Here is a 20,344-nt window from a genome sequence, read left to right on the forward strand (position 1 = left end):
ACGGTAACGGGAAGACGGTACGGTAACGAAACGAACGGCAAACGAAACGGCAACGAGAAAGAGACTGTCGGCGCTTAACTCACGCAAGACGGAGAGACTTTTACGCGATATCCGGAGCCGGCTGGACACGCGGTAATTGAGCGTCAATACACGCTCACGGTATCAAAAATCTCGGTTAGTTGTGTGAGAGACACTAAATACAAAACAGACTCACGCTACCAGCCATAACCGGACGGAACTCTACGGCTACCCGAGAGGCGGCTTACATCGAGTTGACGTCTTCGGCGTCTTCGGCGTCGTGGGGTTGAGTCCTCGTGTTCGTCCTCACGCACTCGCGGCACACCGAACAGTGACTCTTCTCGGCTCTGCCTCTAGGTCCTTCCAGATTCGCGTCGCCTTCCTGCGCATCCTGCCGATTTTCCGAAAAGGAGGGCCCCTGAGAACCGCCCACAGTTCATCCAGGGCGCCCCCTTCCGCTCACTGTGGTTTCCTCAAGTCTTTCGGCTGATAACGTGTCGGTAAGTCGATGTTCCCGGAAGAGACTGGTTAGGCTGGCCGGGCCATACTCCGGTCCTTCCGGGTGCAGCATCTTCGGGGTCCTCGAAGCCGTCTGCAGCCGGGCGAGGTCCGCTGCTGCGTGTCTTTGTGTTGCTTTTGACTTTGTGGCTGAAACCAAAGCGGAGTTAGATAGGGCTTGGATGGCGGAGGCGACGGAATCGCGGTACCTGACCTTTTTCGTGGGGTCACTAACGCGTGGCCCCTGCGGATGATCCCCCGGTGTCCGGCTTCCCTGGCGATGCTGTCTTCGCCCTGAGGCACAAAACACGCAACGCCGCCCGCACGGGGTCTCGCCTTACAACTCAAAAACGGTATTACGGTACAAAAACAGGAATTACAATACAAACGACGCGCAAAAATGGTGGAGTCTCGCGGGTTGCTCTCTCCACGCGAGGAGCAACACCAGGGCTCCTTGCTCCCTCGGCCGGGCTATCGCCCTTGTGACGGCGCTCGAAAAGCGTCACGTCACAACTCCCCCTTCCCAGAGGAGGACCGCGGGGTTTTCGGTCCCGACGAACGCCGGTGACCGCCCCTCCGGTAGCCTTACCTGTGTGTTCTCACTCCAAAACCGCAAAAACTCGACAGCCTCCCCAGTCGCTTCGTTTTTCCTCCCCCCCTGTCCCTTTCGGATTTCGCGTGCGACCCCCCCGGAAGTCTCTACGAATTTCCCGTCCACGCGAGAGTCACGGGGTGTTTCTCAGTTAACGGGAGGTTCACGCCTTACTACCAGGGGAGGGTGAGGAAGTAGACATGAGTCGGTTTGACGGGCTTTATTTGTGCGCTGTCAATGCAGCGACTGGTCGGTAACAACAACGAAGAGAAAAAAAAGTACAATCAACAGAATAAGGGAAAAAAAACTATAACTATATAAAAAAACTATAACTAAAAAAAACTATAACAAAAAAACTATAATTATAAAAAAAACTATACTAACTTAGCCTATGAGAAATACAAAAAAAGAAAAGTGAAAAGAAAAAAAAAACAGCAAAAAAAACGAAAAAGTAAGAAGGACAAAGAAAAGAGAAGAAAAAAAAGAAAGAACAGGAAGAAAGAAAAAAAAGAAAGAAGAAGAAAAAAAAAATGTTGGGGTATGTGACCCCTGGGTCTTCACTGCGAGGAGGATTCCGACTGGCTTCGCCACGGCCATCCCTCGGAGCTGGTGGAGGTTTGCCGGGTCCTTCGCCCCCGGTCGCCTCGTCGTCTTCGCTCTCGCGGTCCCCGGGGCCCTGTGTAGGGCTCCGTCCGCCGATACGTGGGTCCGCAGCGCGGGCACGTGCGGACGGTCACGTCCCTCTCCCCGCAGCCAAAGCAAAAGCTCTGCATCCGGGGCAGGTCGCACTCCGGGTAGGCGTGCAGCTCGGAGAGACAGTTCCAGCAGCCTCCCGGATGCCGCAGGTTCTCCGCTGGAGGGGCCCCGTACCGCCGGGCTAGGTCCTCCCTCACCGTCTTAGTCGGCGGCGGCGGCGGCAGCCAGTCCTCCTGGACTGGTGCCGGTTGTCGGGCGCCCTCCTGGGCATCCGCTTGGGTGCCGACCTCGCAGGTCGGTCCCCGAGTCGTTTCCACCGCCGCGTCTCTCGTCTCTCGCGCCGGAGTTTGGGCTTCTGCGTCCCGGGTGGTAGGAGGCTCGGCCACTACGGCTCCCTCCTCCGTCCACCGCCAGCGGCGGGCCACCTCCATCGTGTCCCACAAGTCGTCCCAGAAACCGGGCTCGTGGCTGTGTATAAACCGCCATACACGACGGTGGCGGTGCCAGAAGGCGCGCGAGATCCGGCGTAATTCCTCGCCATCCATTACGTTGCGCTGCATCTATTGTTCGGGATCGGGAAGGCAATATGGTTTCAGGTCTTGTACGTGAATTTTTCCCGCGGGAGATCCGTCCAGCTGGACTAGCTCGTACACGACGGGCGAGATCACCCGCGAGATTTTCAAAGGGCCCTGGAACTTGTGTGCCAACTTCGCGGCTATATTCTGCGCCGCAGACGATAATACGTGCTGTCGCTTCAGCACCAAATCGCCGACCTCAAAACGTCTATCACGCCTGCGTAAATTATAACGGGAGGACTGCTTTTGAAACGCCTGGTCTAGGTTTTTCACAATCCATTCGCGCAATGACTGTAACTTCGTCATGCGCTTCCCCCAGTCCGCGGTATCTTTACTCTCAATTTCGGTAACCTCATTATCGCGACGCCTTAGCGATTGCACCGGCTCCAACTCCCTTCCTAAATTGAGGAACGCAGGAGATGTCCCTAAGGACGAATGAAACGCGGTGTTGTATGCGAAACGAAATTCGGACAAATGTTCGTCCCACTCGCGGTGGTCCTTCTCTATGAACGAAATGACCATCGTCTTAAGAATGCGGTTTACTCGCTCTACGGGATTAGCCTGAGGATGGTAGGGCGGTACCGTGGTGTGCGTAATATTACGCCCTTCGGCAAACGCCTTCATCGTTTTATTGATAAATTCGGTACCGTTATCCGTCAATAAAAATTTCGGAGCGCCCCACCGAGAGATTACTAAATCTTCGAGGGCCTCTTTAATTTTGATTCCGGTAGCCGATCTGAGTGCCTTGCACTCCATCCATTTTGTGAACAAATCCTGAATAACGAGAATGTACTGAAATCCCGATTTACTACGCGGCAATGGTCCTATGATATCGGCAGCTACGGTTTTCCATGGGCCGTCCGCAATTCGGCGACCCATGAGACCTGCGGGACCCGTTTGTTCGACCTTGGTGCGCTGGCAAATATCACACGCTCGCACGTAATCGGTAACATCCCGAAACAAATTCGGCCAGAAATAAGAAACGGCGATACGCTGATAAGTTTTTTCTACGCCCAGGTGACCTGCCTGCGGCGCGTCGTGCGAGTCTTTTAAGGCTTCTCGGCGCAATTCTTTCGGTAGGACTAATTTCCACCGGTCGAGGTCTTCGACTATCTCGGAAATCACGCGTTTCGGCCTCAAAAAGTACAATTGCCCGTCCACGACCTTCCATTGCGTGTATTTACTCGGACTTGATATCACCTCTTTATATCTTTTGCGGTACCACTCATCCTTTGTATCTATCCCCGGAGCGGTATCGGCAGCGGCAAGCGCGCCAGCGGTATCATTTTCGGTAACCAAATTAACGGTATCGGTAACGGTATCTGAATTTTCCACGGTAACCTGAGTTTCGAACATGCGAGAGAGTGCGTCAGGCACATGATGTAAGGCACCTTTCCTGTGAATTACCTCGTAATCGTACTCTAATAATTCGAGAGCCCATCGAGCTAATCTACCTGTTGGATTTTTCAAATTATGCAACCAGCGTAGACTGCTGTGATCGGTAACAACTGTGAATTTATAGCCTTCAAGATATGGTCTGAATTTCTTTATCGCCCAAACGACTGCTAAGCATTCTTGTTCGGTAACTGTGTATCTTGTTTCGGGGCCTGCCAGAGCTCGACTTGCGAAAGCTATTACCCTTTCTTCGCCATCGATATTCTGGGTCAAAACGGCACCTAATCCTACAGAACTAGCGTCAGTCTGCAATACGAAAGGTTCTTCGAAGTCTGGGCACGCAAGTGTTGGTGCGGTAACTAAATGGTCTCGAAGCTGATCGAAGGCGCGGACCTGATCACTCCCCCATTCCCAGCGCTTGCCTTTTTTCAAAAGGCGTGTCAATGGCTCGCTAAGAGTGGCAAATTGTGGAATAAATCGTCGATACCAGGACGACATGCCTAAAAATCGGCGCACTTGCTTGATATTTAGCGGCGCGGGATATTCGAGGATCGGTCGCGTCTTTTCAGGGTCGACCATTAGCCCTTCTTTTTGCACGAGAAATCCCAAATATCGCACCTGAGCACGGCAAAATTCACATTTGTCGGGATTCACGGTAAGACCGGCAGCGGTAATTCTATCCAATACTTTATTCAGCCAGATCATATGTTCCTCAAACGTAGGCGTTACTATCACAATGTCATCGAGATATGCAAACGCAAAAGGTTCCATTTCGGGGCCTATCAACCGATCTAACAACCGTTGAAAGGTTGCGGGAGCCCCCGTTAAACCGTACGGCATCCGCGTAAATTGATAGAGTCCTTTACCCGGAACACTAAACGCGGTAATTTCTCGGCTTTCCTTAGCCAACGGTACCTGAAAATATGCTTGACTCAAATCTATAGTCGAAATGTAACGGGCTGATCGCAATTTGTCCAGAATTCCCGCCATGTTCGGTAACGGATATGCATCTTTCTTCGATAAACTATTCACCTTTCGAAAATCTAAGCAGAATCGGTACTTGCCATTCGGTTTTTTGACCATAACCACCGGATTCGACCATTCGCTAAACGAAGGTTCTATTATCCCAGCGTCTAACATTTTGTCTACTTCCGAACGGATGGCTTCTTGGACCTTAGGCGACACTAAATAACAACGCTGCTTCACGGGCGGATTACTGCCTACATCGATCTTATGTTCTGTGAGGCTTGTAATACCGGGATTCACAGACGGTTCCGGGAGGGTTTTCAAAAAGGTATCTAACGTATGCTCCTGTTTTGACGTTAATTCCGTCAATCCATAATATGAGCCTTCACGAGAAATTCGGTTGGTAGCGAGACGGTAACGAACGGTTGGATTTTGCGCAAAATACCATTCACCTGTTGCGAAATCTAACCCTATACCAAATTTCGTTAAGAAATCCACCCCCAAAATGCAGGGTACTGCCAACGTCGGCAATAATGCAACGGTAACCTCACGACACTGACCTTCTAATACTAACGGTAACTTGATTTCTTCGTGAATGTTTGCGATCTGTCCATTCGCTGTGCGAATTTGTATTCCTCTCCCCTTAGAAGTCACGAGTCCTAACGTACGAATAATTTTTATTCCCTCTCGACCGAGTAAGGTTCGATTGGCTCCGGAGTCCACGAGGGCCGAAAGTGTATAATTGTCGATACGGATCGTAAAATATCGCAGGGGCGGCAATTCGTCTCGCTCGAACGTAACGTATGAATGTATTAGCGTTTCGGTATCTGTCAATCTAGCTCGGGTCTCTCCCTGTGGATCCGGAGTCGTAGGGACCCTACCTACTGGCTCCGGTCCGCGTTTCCCGCACACGTAGGGCAGGTTCTGACGGTAACGTTCGGTTTGCCACACCGGTAACAATACATACGGCGCTGCTCGGTACATTCGCGTGCGCAATGTCCGAGTTTAGTGCAGTTCCAGCATTTAACATTGCTGGCCGCAGCGGTAGCGGAAACGGTAACGTTAGTTGACGAATCGGAAGCGGTATCGGTAGAGGTATCCTTATCGGTATCAGCCTTCGCCTTATTCGCGGTTTTGGCCTTCTTTTTCTTCTCCTTTTTAGTGGAGGCAGCGGTAGCAACGGTAACAGGGTTTTTCGGTTTTCCTTTCGGAGCGCGGTACGCTAAGTCCGGGAAAATAGATTGTTCCGGCGGTAACGGGGGTCGGTAATTTTGTTCCGCGAGGTAGCTTCTTTCTACGCGGCTCGCTAGATATTCCAAGGTGGAAAAATCCCCGAATTCTTGCCGGCGGATCGCGATCTGCAGACGCGGTAACATATTGCGGTGCGCGAAATTAAGCTGTTCCGCTAAGGGCCAGGGGGGCGTCATTCTATTTAATAACGCGCGTAAGCACGTTAGGTAATCGGCAGCTGTCTCGTGCTCCCCCTGGGTACGCCTGAAAATTTCGTCACGCAGCGCGTACTGAAAATCGGGATCCCCGAATCGCGCTCTCCATCCAGCCTCAAAATCATCCCAATTTCGCCAATTTGCGCTCTCTAATCTCACCCAATAAAGCGCCATGTCCGATAAGAACAGCGGTAAACATTTAAATAGATCCGAATCCGATATCGGCACGATCGCACGAGCTTCTTTTATCCTTAGCAGGAATGCTTCCGCGTCGCTACCCCGTTTTCCCGAAAACTGTAGGTTCCACTTACGCATCAAATTATACGCCTCCGCAGTGGACGCGCGTGACGGACGCGGTTCGTATATTTGCGGGGGAACCTCCGGAATTTTCGGGGGACGCGTAGGATAAGCTCCTCCCACCGCGGCATCCTCCTTTTCCCCCCCGAACGTGAAACGGGGGTGTCCCGGGTAAGTGGGGTCTTCCCTTCGGGGGGTGGATTCACCCGACATCGCGCCCTTGTCAAGTGACATCGCGGCGTCCTCAGCCGGGCTAAGTGCCGGAGACGGGGGAGACTTTTCCTGCTGAGCGTTCTCGTACCGCGTAAGTCGCGCTCGTAAAACCGGCAAAATTCCCTGGATACTTAATCCTCTATCCGATAAGTGTTGTCGCGCTTGTTCGATAGTCAGTTCGTAAATCCACTGATGAGGATTACTATCCTTCCTCATGTGGAGAAAGAAAAATTATCCGGTCCTATTCCCTAGACCCACTCGAATATTCGTAAAAAAAAAACGCAGTCAAGACGCAAAACAACTTCCAAAAAAAAATTATAATCTCAGTAAGGAACGGTACTAACGAGAAAGAAAGACGAGAAAGAAAAAAAACGACGCTAAATTGATTCGTACTAACCAAAAGTACTTAGTTACCGAACGAGAATTCGCCACAAAAGAACGCAATACCGGAAAATGCACACGCAAAAACAACAAAAAAAAGAAATCAACGATATATGATAGAAGAAAAGAACGAAAAAGAAAAGAAAGAAAAGAAAGAAAAAATAATTAACGCCACTAACAAGACGAGAGGAAATCGAAGATACGAACGAACACCAAGAATCGAAAGTAAGCTTAATTTATTACTCTCAACTGACTCACGAGACGATAATCGCCGACAAACGAAAAGGGACACGGAAAGAGAAAAGAAATCACGCCGAGAGCCGATTCTCGACGGCGTATTCCAAATCTCCACGAAATTTCAATAAGTCTCCCGAAAGGAGAAAAAAAAAAAATACTGATAACACCGCTACACTTGCGCGGTCTCACTGCAATTAAGCTTCACATACGCCTTCCTTGTTATCCGTACGCGAGAAGACATAAAAGAGAAAAGGACATACAGAGAAAAGGAACGAGAAAAAGAAATGAAAAGGAAATTAATAACGGTAGCTTAATTCAAGATAAAAACAACACACGAAGGGACCGTATGCTCGAGTAACCGACACGAGAAAAAAAAAGAAATCATAAACACAATTGATACGGTAACGAATAAATACGAGAAACAAACAATTTCAAACGACACGAAAACTGTACGTTTTAACGACTTTGATACGCCAAATCAGCCAAATTCAATGCGAGTCCGTTAAACCCACTATCGAAATTTTCATCATGTGGCGATATCAATATAATAAGGGTAACGATATTTTCAATCCGGCCTCAGTCAGGCAATACAGTACTTAGAAAAAAAAGGTTATTCGGTATGACTCGAGAGAAAGAAAAAAAAAGAATTTTACACAGAAACAAAGAAAAGAAAGTTAGCAGGCTAAGATCACTGTCATGTAATTTTAAAATCAATATATATCGGAAATGAAACGTTAATTGCCAGCGTTATCGTGAAAAGAAAGAAAAGGAAAAAGACAAAGGAAAGAAAGACGTTTTTAGTTGTCGAATACGGAACGCAATGATCAATCCACGAATATTAACGAAAAAGAAAAAGATAACGAGAACGGGCAAAAAGAAAATAATTGATTTTGAAAAGACAATAATTATGCACTTAAAGAGCGAAACGAAAAGAAAAGGAAAAGAGAAAAAAAGAAAGGTAGCAAAAAAAAGGTGTGATGTGATCACGCAAAGTTGAATTAAATAATTCCGTAAGTAATAAAAATCAAAAGAATACGTTGAGACGGAAGTTTAAACGCAACGAATCTAAACACGACCTTATACGTTGAAGCCTAAGAGAAAAGAAGTAACAAACAAAATCCGAAAAAAAAGTAACACATGAGCTATCGACAATAATCAAAAGAAAGCAACTGAGATCAACGGTATCAAATAATAAACAAGTTGGTCAAGCGGTCATAATAACGATTCTCTTATGCGAACAATATTATGCGAATGATTCGTTATAACGGAAATTTATGAAATTAACGAAAAGATCTTGAAAATCAGGCCTCGCGTATAATTAATATCGGAAAGATACGATAAACGGCTCTCTACAACACGCTCGAAATCAGTCAGGCGGAAATAATGCTGAACAGGTGGAACTTTAAAGGTCTCCGTTTTTCTATTGACCTACTTAATTTCTGCGAAATCGGTCTAGACGATATTATATAAGCGAGCGCGTGTATGAGTGTTTACGTCGCGTTCGGCCGCGAGCGAGCGACGGGTAGAAAAACTCTACAGCTGAGCGGCACGCGCCAACACAGCGAGCGGTATCACACGTATACGCGGCGGCACACAAATTCCAGAGTCCTCTTCTTTTATATAGGACTTAGAATATACTTATTGCAACTTACTTGCATAGGACAGCATATATATATTGTGGACGATACGTACATTTGTCATATACACAGACGAAAGAACATGAAATGTAATAAGTGGATTAGTACCTTGACAAAGACACAGATATAATTAATTGAGTTACGCTCTCTCACTCTCCAGATTTTACTCTCTCCTAATTTCCCGATAATTTTTCACGGCGTGGGCCCCACGTTGGGCGCCAAAATTTGCGACGTGAACTAGCCTCGGAATCACGCCAGATCCGAGGGAGCACGCCCAATGGAAATCGGTACTCGAGGCATCGGCAATAACTGCTCGACTCGGTAACTTACGGTATCAGAAACAGATGCTTAATTCGGTAACTCGCGGTACTCCACGCTCGTCGGGAGCAAGGTAACTCGCGAAATCGGCAATAACTGCACGATTCGGTAACTCGCGGTACTCCACACAATTCGGGAGCAAGGTAACTCACGCGATAACGGTAACCGGGAATGGGCGCCAGGTGCGAATAATCGCACCGCGGTATCGGTAACTTTAATAGTTCTCAAAATTTGCTCGGCCGCTCCCCGCTCAGTATGGCAGAGGGGCGCAGTCCTTTTACTTAACGTAGATATCTGGAGTGAGAGGTGAACACAAGGACAACTCAATCATTAATATTTAACAATAATGTATTTCCATGATTCGGTTACAAGGGTAAAGATGCGTAGATCGTTCGGCCTGAGCCGATACGGCGGAAATAGTCTAGTACGGTAGTAAGGTAATTCGCTCAATCAATCGATAACGAGAACAAATTTCGGTAACCATATGAAATCTCGGAAACGCGATCACGATAATTCGCAGCTGATCCGACGATATTCGACAAAACAAATGACTTGTATTACGACCATCCGATACGGCCGGTGAAGGCCAAATAAATATACTTTGAACGACGGTAGCCTAACGGCCAGAAATGAGATGTCGCGGAGCGGCTATTTTCGCGGGCTTTCACGTTTCTCGCCGAGACGCTAACGAGGCGGTAACAGCGGTCTCGCGGAGAACGCTCCCGAGCAAAATCCGTCTGCGGGCATCCGCCCACGGTACTTTCGGTACGGTGATAACGCGACAAAAACGGTAACAAAACGATATCGTAAGGAAGACTGTAGCAATTAATCAGTATTCTACAAAAAGAAACGGTAACGGAAAAACGGTAGCAATTAGTCAGTATTCTACAAAAAGAAACGGTAACGGGAAGACGGTACGGTAACGAAACGAACGGCAAACGAAACGGCAACGAGAAAGAGACTGTCGGCGCTTAACTCACGCAAGACGGAGAGACTTTTACGCGATATCCGGAGCCGGCTGGACACGCGGTAATTGAGCGTCAATACACGCTCACGGTATCAAAAATCTCGGTTAGTTGTGTGAGAGACACTAAATACAAAACAGACTCACGCTACCAGCCATAACCGGACGGAACTCTACGGCTACCCGAGAGGCGGCTTACATCGAGTTGACGTCTTCGGCGTCTTCGGCGTCGTGGGGTTGAGTCCTCGTGTTCGTCCTCACGCACTCGCGGCACACCGAACAGTGACTCTTCTCGGCTCTGCCTCTAGGTCCTTCCAGATTCGCGTCGCCTTCCTGCGCATCCTGCCGATTTTCCGAAAAGGAGGGCCCCTGAGAACCGCCCACAGTTCATCCAGGGCGCCCCCTTCCGCTCACTGTGGTTTCCTCAAGTCTTTCGGCTGATAACGTGTCGGTAAGTCGATGTTCCCGGAAGAGACTGGTTAGGCTGGCCGGGCCATACTCCGGTCCTTCCGGGTGCAGCATCTTCGGGGTCCTCGAAGCCGTCTGCAGCCGGGCGAGGTCCGCTGCTGCGTGTCTTTGTGTTGCTTTTGACTTTGTGGCTGAAACCAAAGCGGAGTTAGATAGGGCTTGGATGGCGGAGGCGACGGAATCGCGGTACCTGACCTTTTTCGTGGGGTCACTAACGCGTGGCCCCTGCGGATGATCCCCCGGTGTCCGGCTTCCCTGGCGATGCTGTCTTCGCCCTGAGGCACAAAACACGCAACGCCGCCCGCACGGGGTCTCGCCTTACAACTCAAAAACGGTATTACGGTACAAAAACAGGAATTACAATACAAACGACGCGCAAAAATGGTGGAGTCTCGCGGGTTGCTCTCTCCACGCGAGGAGCAACACCAGGGCTCCTTGCTCCCTCGGCCGGGCTATCGCCCTTGTGACGGCGCTCGAAAAGCGTCACGTCACAATATAAACATATATATGTCCTCATATTAATCCATTGTCTGTTAATATTTTTATGTCCTTAAAATAGACCGTACATATTAAATCATTTATAGTTTTGAGAAAAAAGATATAGATAATTGCGAAAAGCAGCTATATTAACTAAATAATGTTTACTGCTTCTAAATATATAAATGTATATAGGTCTTTTTAAATGTCCTTAAAATATACCAAAAACATATATATATATATATATATATATATATATATATATATCTATTATTATATATACAATATATATTATATATTATAATATATACAATAAATAACCTTTTATATATATATATATATATATATATATGAAAAAGGTTATTTATTGTATATATTATAATTATATTTATGATATACATTTTATATTTCAAGATTTTATATACCATAGTTAAAAAAAATCGTAGTAATTTAATAGAATGTAATAGTATGTAAAATATATCGCAGTATATTAAAACTATTGAAAAAGAGTAAACTGTACAGAATTTTATGTTTCAATTCATTGTCAGTCAAGTCGGGCCAAGAGGGTAGAGTCAGAGTGGATATATGTTGAATAGATTGTGTTAACGCTGCATGTGTATTTGGCCATTTCAAATGATGGCGCCTTTGTTTTGTTATATGTTTTTGGCTAGACCATATGTATTTAGGATTCTTATTTTAGTTCCGAAAGAGACCATGGTGTGGCTCTCTCTCTCTCTGCGTCTTATTGACTTTACTTTGACCTTTTCATGGTCTTTTCGGCATCGTCATATTCTTCTGTACTGAAGCAAATAAAAGTCAGTATTTTCAAAGAAAATCATTTTTCCTTTCATTTATCAACGTTCACACATAGTTCACCAAAAAGCAATCCGCGTTCACTTACGCTAAGCACAAGCAATCATCGCAAACATTGGTCCTTCGAGCCGGATGCACGTTTTTTCCGGCATCCCTTACAGACATCGAGTACATACAGGTTATCAAAAAACAAGACAATTTTCTTTATCAAACAATACCACAGGGTAAGCAGCCTACACATAGGCCTGAATAATTTTTTGAAAATTCTTCAGTATAACAACACCACAAGGTATGAAATCTACAGTCTTTTATTAGCATATAACATCTTTGTCTCTTTCTCTGTTCAATCGCCATATTACTTTTACGCCACAAGGTCCGTTATAACAAGCATATTTTACAAAACAATTTTTGATACATTGTTGCACAAGAAGCATGGAGTCGATATCATTATCAGAAGCTAAAACCAAACGAAAGACCATTAAATCATCGCTAACTCGTCACAAGAACGCACTAGAGAATTTTGATGTAACACAAGATTCACGACATGACATCACTGAACGCAAAAAGAAATTATCTGATTTATGGGATCTATTTGACAATGTACAATCACGAATAGAATTACTTGAAAACCAAGAGCCATCTACTTCAAACAACGATGAGCTTCTCATTCAACAAGAACAGCATAGAACAAATTTTGAGTCTACATATTTCAATTTAATGTCACGCTGTGAATCTTTTCTTGAATATTTCAGTCAGCTTGATGCTCAAGCGTCAAGAATCCATGAAAATGTTGTACGTGGTCCTACACCTAGGGAATCACGAGTTAGATTGCCTAAAATTGAGCGTCCAGTGTTTTCAGGTTCCTATGATAATTGGTATTCCTATCAAAATGTATTTGAAAAATTGATACATGACAATGAGAGTTTAACAGACATTGAAAAATTTCACTATTTGAGATCATCTCTCAAGGACAAGACAGCTGAAATTATAAAATCAATTGAAACCACGACTGATAATTATAACGATGCTTGGGCAGCTATCAAGGAACGTTTTGATAACAAACGTTGGATAATACACAAACACATCAGAGCCATCTTTGCCGTTCCAACGCTGTCCAAGGAAAATCATGGTCTTTTACGTGAGCTATTGGACACTATTTTAAAACACTTGCGTGCTCTCAAGGCTTTAAAAAAACCTACAGATGCGTGGGATGACTTGATCATTCACATCATTGTCTCAAAACTTGATCCAACAACGGGTAAAGCGTGAGAAACTAGCATTCCTGATAAGGACATTCCAGACTTAAAATCATTGATCAACTTTTTTTCTAAACGATGTCAAGCACTTGAAACAATCGCTGGCAAACAGTCAATCAATCAATCCAACAACTCTTCGAAATTCTCGTACAAATCAAAGAGCACTTCGGTTGCAAATCTTTCCACATCCAACTTAGCTTGCGCACAATGTAAAGAAAATCATCCTTTATATTTTTGTGAAGCTTTTCTCAAATTGCCAATAGAGAAAAGAATTTCTTTTGTCAAAAGAGCTCACTTGTGCATTAATTGTTTAAGATCAAGTTCACATACTGCTAAAGATTGCAATTCAAGTGTTTGTCGCAAATGCAACAAAAAACATAATACATTGTTGCATTTATCAAATTCAGTAGACAAAATTAAAACGGCTAATTCTGACGAATCATCCTCTTCTACAAAAGAAGCACAATCAATTGTCACTCAATGTACATCGACTCATCGTTCTTTGGGCGTCGTACTTTCAACAGCTATTGTACACGTATTTGATTCAAACAATCAAATTCATTCTTGCCGCGTACTATTAGACAGTGGATCTCAATCAAATTTCATAACACAAGAATTTGCAGACAAATTACAGCTTAAAGAACGATCAATCAATATTTCTATTTCTGGTGTAGTTCAGGGAATCATTCAAGCCAAAACAACCCAGATAGCCAAATGCAATGAGTTTGCTGTCATGTTGCCGACAACCGTTGAAGCAACTGATTTCTAAAAACTCGGGACAAGGTGCTTCTACATTATGTGTGAAATGTTGCCCTCATGTGAACTCGTATTCAGATGTCGGCAAGTTGACGGCATCAGTTTACAACCCGCGCTCATGTATTTCTGATAGAATCTTGAGAGCATTTTGTCATCACGGTATGCCATCTGCGATGAACAACATTTTGACGGCAACATGACAGCAACATGAGAACAACTTGTCGTCACGGTGTGATATTTGTGATAAACAGCATGTTGACAGCAACATGATGGCAACGTTCGCAAAAATATGAATGCCGTATATTTGATAACAACATGACAACATCATATTACACCATGCGTGGTTACCTTATAAAATTATTTCCCTTCTTTCTTTGTTACATATTGAAAACGTGCGTGAATTTGTGCAGATTCAAAAACCGTACTCAGTACATCTGAAATAAGATTTTATTATTTCCAATATACTGAATACGGTACTTGAACTAATTCACACACGTTTTCAATATGTAACAGAGAAAGAAGGGAAATAATTTCAGGTAACCATCGCATATATAAATATGTATATAATGAAAAGAGACATTTCATATTACATTGAAACATATGCAATATATATTTTACTTATTATTCAGACCTTTCATTGCATTAAAAATAAAATTAAAATTTTTATCACAAAATGTAATTATGTATATTTATTGTTTTACAATTTTGTTATATTTCATTAAAATAATGTTATATTTCATTAAAAATAAACTTTTATTATAAACTTTCATTATAAAATGACATGTTATATAAATATATAAACTGTAACTAAAAACTAAACGACGGACAAAGTTTCGTCGTTTTCACGATCATTTTCTTCGCCTCTTCTTATTTGAAGAAGGTCATCGGCGTCCTGACGCATTTTTTCTCGACGACCTATGTTTTCAACGTTTTGTGCCGCTCGCCTGGTCGCATTGCGAATTCTTTGTTTGCCAAAGCGCACAGCTTCTCCTATTTTTCGAAAAAATTCGTTGCGCATCGGTGGCGGAAAATTTCCATTTGTGGCAACTGCATCTGCAAGAAGAAATGACATCAAATTTTATTTCATGTATCTTATACCTGCATGTATAAAGTTATATTTTAAGTTACATTTTTGAAAATTGCATTTTCAATAATTTTTTGTTTTTTAATATTGATTTGCGGACACGAAAATAATGTAAGGTACTGAAAATGTGCGAAAAATTAACGAAATTTGAAATAAACCTTTATATGTGTAAATAATGAAAATGCACAATTGGTTAGTTATGTAACGAGAAACAAAAAGGTCATAAACGATATTTTCTATAAATTGTAAGCGATTATCGCCGCTTTCCCAACATTTCGTGAGTTAACTGTTTTTTATTGAACGAATTTCAAGAGCGGACCGGATAAAAATTATTAATTTAATATTATTATTATATTATTATTATTATTTAATTTTTTCTTTTATTCGAAAATAATAGGAGTATTAAAATTTTGAACGCGTTTTTCTCAAAACGTCATTTTTTTTAACTGGCGCAGTAAAAGGCAAAAAAATGTTTTGCCAATCGATGTAAAATTTTCATTCGCAATTGTACATATAAGTGGCTATCGGCCACAACATAATCGTATTTTTCAATAAAAATTTCGAAGGCGCTAATCGCCAAGCAACTTACCATATATTGCTTTAATTACTTTAGTACTCCACAATGGAAAATTTTCGCGCTCTCCCCACGCAGAAAAGCGGCATATGGTCTCGTCCGCTAACGCCTCTTTGAGGCAGTATTTCACGGCGTCATGAAGGGTAAAACCCCCCAGAAATTTGAGATATTCAACCTGCAATAACACAGTATACATTTGTAACGCATTTAATTTATTGCAAAGAGAATGAATTTGCTTTTACTAATATTTGCATTAATGCACTGTCTATGCAGATAAGATTTTATTGAAAATATTATAAAAGAAAAAACACATTATATGATACGTAAAACGCTAACTGTCAAATGACATTTATTTACAAATATCTGTAAGATATGAAACTAGCAGCAGATTTGTAGTAGATTTCATGCAAAGAAATATCATTTGACAGCTAGAGTTTTATCATGTAATGTTTTTTTCTTTTATAATATCTTCAATAAAATCTTATTTGCATAGACAGTACATTTATGCAAATATTAGTAAAAGCAAACTCATTCTCTTTGCATGTGTAATCTCGATATTGATATTGACAAGAGGAGCAACAGTCACATTTCGCCTTTACCACTGTGCGTTGTACCACACCTGAGCGCGCAAACTTTAGGCTACCTTATTCGCTAACTCTAAATGCTTCTAATTCAAAAACTATTATAGCCTGAGTATTTTGGTATTAAGATTTTTTTCTTAAAATAATCTCAAGAATTTACCCTTAAGCATTATTACGGTCTTTACGGGACACCCTATATATTTCCGGTTTACACATACACACACGAACACGCACACACACTCTCTCCCTCTATTTATTTATTGGTTACACTTACAACGCTCTCGTACTCTTCCTCGCTTACATCGTTGAAACAATTAACTTCTTCTACGGTTGTTAATGGAAATGATCTTGGTTTTGGAGGCATGATGTTATTTATTCGTGTTCGCAACAATCTATCCAATTTTCTGGAGATGATTCTGCAAATTATCAAACTAATCAATACTACTCACATTTTAGGGGAATAGACAGCATAAAAATAGATTTTTTTTCATTTTCCGAAAGTGTTATCCTTCCTGAGTAAATGCATTTTGATTCATGTCGAAATTCGCAATATTACGGATTTGGCAGCCGAGAACATCGAGCGGCGCACATGCAAAATATACATGTTTTAAAACTTTAAACGCGTTTTTCTCGAAATTGTATTTTCTCTTGATTTTGCAACAATTGTGAAAAAACGGAGGTTCAAATCGATTTGAAAAAAATTCAGTATGTTCAAAATGTGTCATTTTGCACGGAACCTCAACTCCAATGCATAAAAAGTTTAATTTACAAAAAAATACTTCCTTTTTATACGCAAAAGATTAAACAACTAAAAAATAACCATTTTACGGTAACTATTTTAACAATTTTGTTTAAATTTTTTTTTTTAGATTCCGTCCGAAACCATTAGAAATCTTGAGAACAAGACAAGATTACAAAAATTTTAATATTTCAATTTTTAAATTGTGTATGACTACAAAACCAAACAAACCTTTTTTAAAAATCAGTAATTTTCAACCATGTGTGACGTTTTTTTTTAAATATCATACATATATACATGTATAAAATTTTTTCTTACTCTTTGACAGTAATAAACATTGGGTAAAAGAAAAAGTTCAGGTTTGCATTCATTTCTTTGTAATTAATTCCTAAAAATAAAACCTTTATTTTTTACCCTTTAAGCTGCTTAGTCTCCTTAATTCATTTTTTGAAATTCAGAAACAATTTTATTTAACCGATTATATGAAAATACATTAAAAAGAATGCATTGACATCTCATTTGTTTCATTTTAAAGCATTAAAACAGAGCTCGACATCTTCAATTTTTTAGATTCTATCCTACTCTGCAGTGAATGTAACAATTGAGGCAGCTTACATTGAAGAACATATGATAATTTTCAAGTTAATATTTCTGTACAACAGAAACCTTCCAAAAAAAGTTGTTGTATATATAAACCTTACAAAAAAGTTTCAACAAATTACCTTTTTAAAAAAAGGTAAAGAAAAGGCGCCAAGTGCACGCAAATCTTCCAAAAAAAAGTTGTTGTATACACGCAAACCTTCCAAAAAAAGTTATTGTATACCAAAAAAAAGTTGTTTGTATACACGCAAACCTCCCAAAAAAAGTTGTTGTATATATAAACCTTCCAAAAAATTTATCTTCCACAAAAAAATGTATATATATTAACAAATAACAAACCTTTCAAAAAAAGTTGTATATATAACCAAATCAAAAAAAGTTGTTGTATATATAACCAAATAAAAATTTGCTATATATTCTGCCTATAAAAGAGGTGATATCAGAAAATGACGCCAAGTTTAAATAAAAAACCTTTCAAAAAAACTTGTATGTATATATTTAAAAAAAAGTTGTATATACCAAATAAAAATTCGCTATATATTCTGCCTATAAAAGAGGTGATATCAGAAAATGACGCCAAGTTTAAATAAAAAATCTTTCAAAAAAACTTGTATGTATATATCTTTAAAAAAGTTGTATATACCAAATAAAAATTCGCTATATATTCTGCCTATAAAAGAGGTGATATCAGAAAATGACGCCAAGTTTAAATAAAAAATCTTTCAAAAAAACTTGTATGTATATATCTTTAAAAAAGTTGTATATACCAAATAAAAATTCGCTATATATTCTGCCTATAAAAGAGGTGATATCATCAGAAAATGACGCCAAGTTTAAATAAAAAAACCTTTCAGAAAAACTTGTATGTATATATATATTACAAAAAAGGATTATATTTATTGCGCTTATTGCGCTTACAGCTTTTTAACCAATAAGCATCGATAAGATTGTATTTAGTTATTTTTGCATCTTTATCTAGTTATTTATTTAAAAATTATATTCATATCTACAATTAGTTAATTTTTTTTTAAGTATACATTTTAAAATAATTGCATCTGTATCTAGTTACTTTTGCTTCTATATCTAATTATTTAAATTTAAAAATGATATTTGTGTTTATATCTATCTAGTTAATTTTTCTTAAGTCTGTATCTAGTTAAATAAAATTTTTATATCTGTATCTAGTTAAATAAAAAATTTTTTAAATAAAAGTATTTAATTCGAAAATAAAAAAATTTTTCAAATTTAATCAAAATAAAAAAATATTACAAAATTTCGCAAAAAACTTGGCGCTGCTGTACTGAACTACATGTTAAATACATCTTAAAATATTATAGAGAATGAAAATGAGCAATAATTTTACAATTTACATGATTAAGTGTTATAATGACTCAAACTGACCAGAGCGGCAAACGGCGACGCGATAGCCAATTAAACTCTTGTTCTTACGGTAAAATTGTAAGTTGATTGGCTATAGCATCGCCACTTGCCGCTTCGTCGCTCTAGTCTGTTTGAGCCGAAATTTGTTTGCATCGCTTGCTCTAACATGCTCCTACTCGCTCTAATACTCCAAACTAAACTATAGTATTACGTCACATATACTATAGATTAAAGTATGTTGGAATGATTAGGAGCATGTTAAAGTATTGCGATGCGAATCTTATGTAAGTTAATAGTTCAGTACAGCAGCGCCAAGTTTTTTGCGAAATTTTGTAATATTTTTTTATTTTGATTAAATTTGAAAAATTTTTTTATTTTCGAATTAAATACTTTTATTTAAAAAATTTTTTATTTAACTAGATACAGATATAAAAATTTTATTTAACTAGATACAGACTTAAGAAAAATTAACTAGATAGATATAAACACAAATATCATTTTTAAATTTAAATAATTAGATATAGAAGCAAAAGTAACTAGATACAGATGCAATTATTTTAAAATGTATACTTAAAAAAAATTAACTAATTGTAGATATGAATATAATTTTTAAATAAATAACTAGATAAAGATGCAAAAATAACTAAATACAATCTTATCGATGCTTATTGGTTAAAAAGCTGTAAGCGCAATAAGCGCAATAAATATAATCCTTTTTCGTAATATATATATACATACAAGTTTTTCTGAAAGGTTTTTTTATTTAAACTTGGCGTCATTTTCTGATGATATCACCTCTTTTATAGGCAGAATATATAGCGAATTTTTATTTGGTATATACAACTTTTTTAAAGATATATACATACAAGTTTTTTTGAAAGATTTTTTATTTAAACTTGGCGTCATTTTCTGATATCACCTCTTTTATAGGCAGAATATATAGCGAATTTTTATTTGGTATATACAACTTTTTTTTAAATATATACATACAAGTTTTTTTGAAAGGTTTTTTATTTAAACTTGGCGTCATTTTCTGATATCACCTCTTTTATAGGCAGAATATATAGCGAATTTTTATTTGGTATATACAACTTTTTTTAAATATATACATACAAGTTTTTTTGAAAGGTTTTTTATTTAAACTTGGCGTCATTTTCTGATATCACCTCTTTTATAGGCAGAATATATAGCGAATTTTTATTTGGTATATACAACTTTTTTTAAAATATATACATACAAGTTTTTTTGAAAGGTTTTTTATTTAAACTTGGCGTCATTTTCTGATATCACCTCTTTTATAGGCAGAATATATAGCAAATTTTTATTTGGTTATATATACAACAACTTTTTTTGATTTGGTTATATATACAACTTTTTTTGAAAG

The 20,344-nt window shown here is 40.2% G+C and overlaps 1 protein-coding gene across 1 annotated transcript; it reads left to right on the forward strand.

Annotated features, from left to right (window-relative positions):
• Nucleotides 1-12,422: 12,422 nt before the first annotated feature.
• On the forward strand, nt 12,423-13,259 carry LOC136998697 (uncharacterized). Its single transcript, XM_067351780.1, has one exon. The coding sequence runs from the start codon at nt 12,423-12,425 to the stop codon at nt 13,257-13,259; it is 837 nt and encodes a 278-aa protein (XP_067207881.1).
• Nucleotides 13,260-20,344: the final 7,085 nt, after the last annotated feature.

Source organism: Linepithema humile, chromosome 3, assembly GCF_040581485.1.
Source record: "Linepithema humile isolate Giens D197 chromosome 3, Lhum_UNIL_v1.0, whole genome shotgun sequence".
In the NCBI taxonomy this organism is placed as follows: domain Eukaryota; kingdom Metazoa; phylum Arthropoda; class Insecta; order Hymenoptera; family Formicidae; genus Linepithema; species Linepithema humile.

Coding starts and splice junctions, on each gene's coding strand:
- LOC136998697 (XM_067351780.1), top strand. CDS start 12,423: ATGGAGTCGATATCATTATCAGAAGCTAAAACCAAACGAAAGACCATT.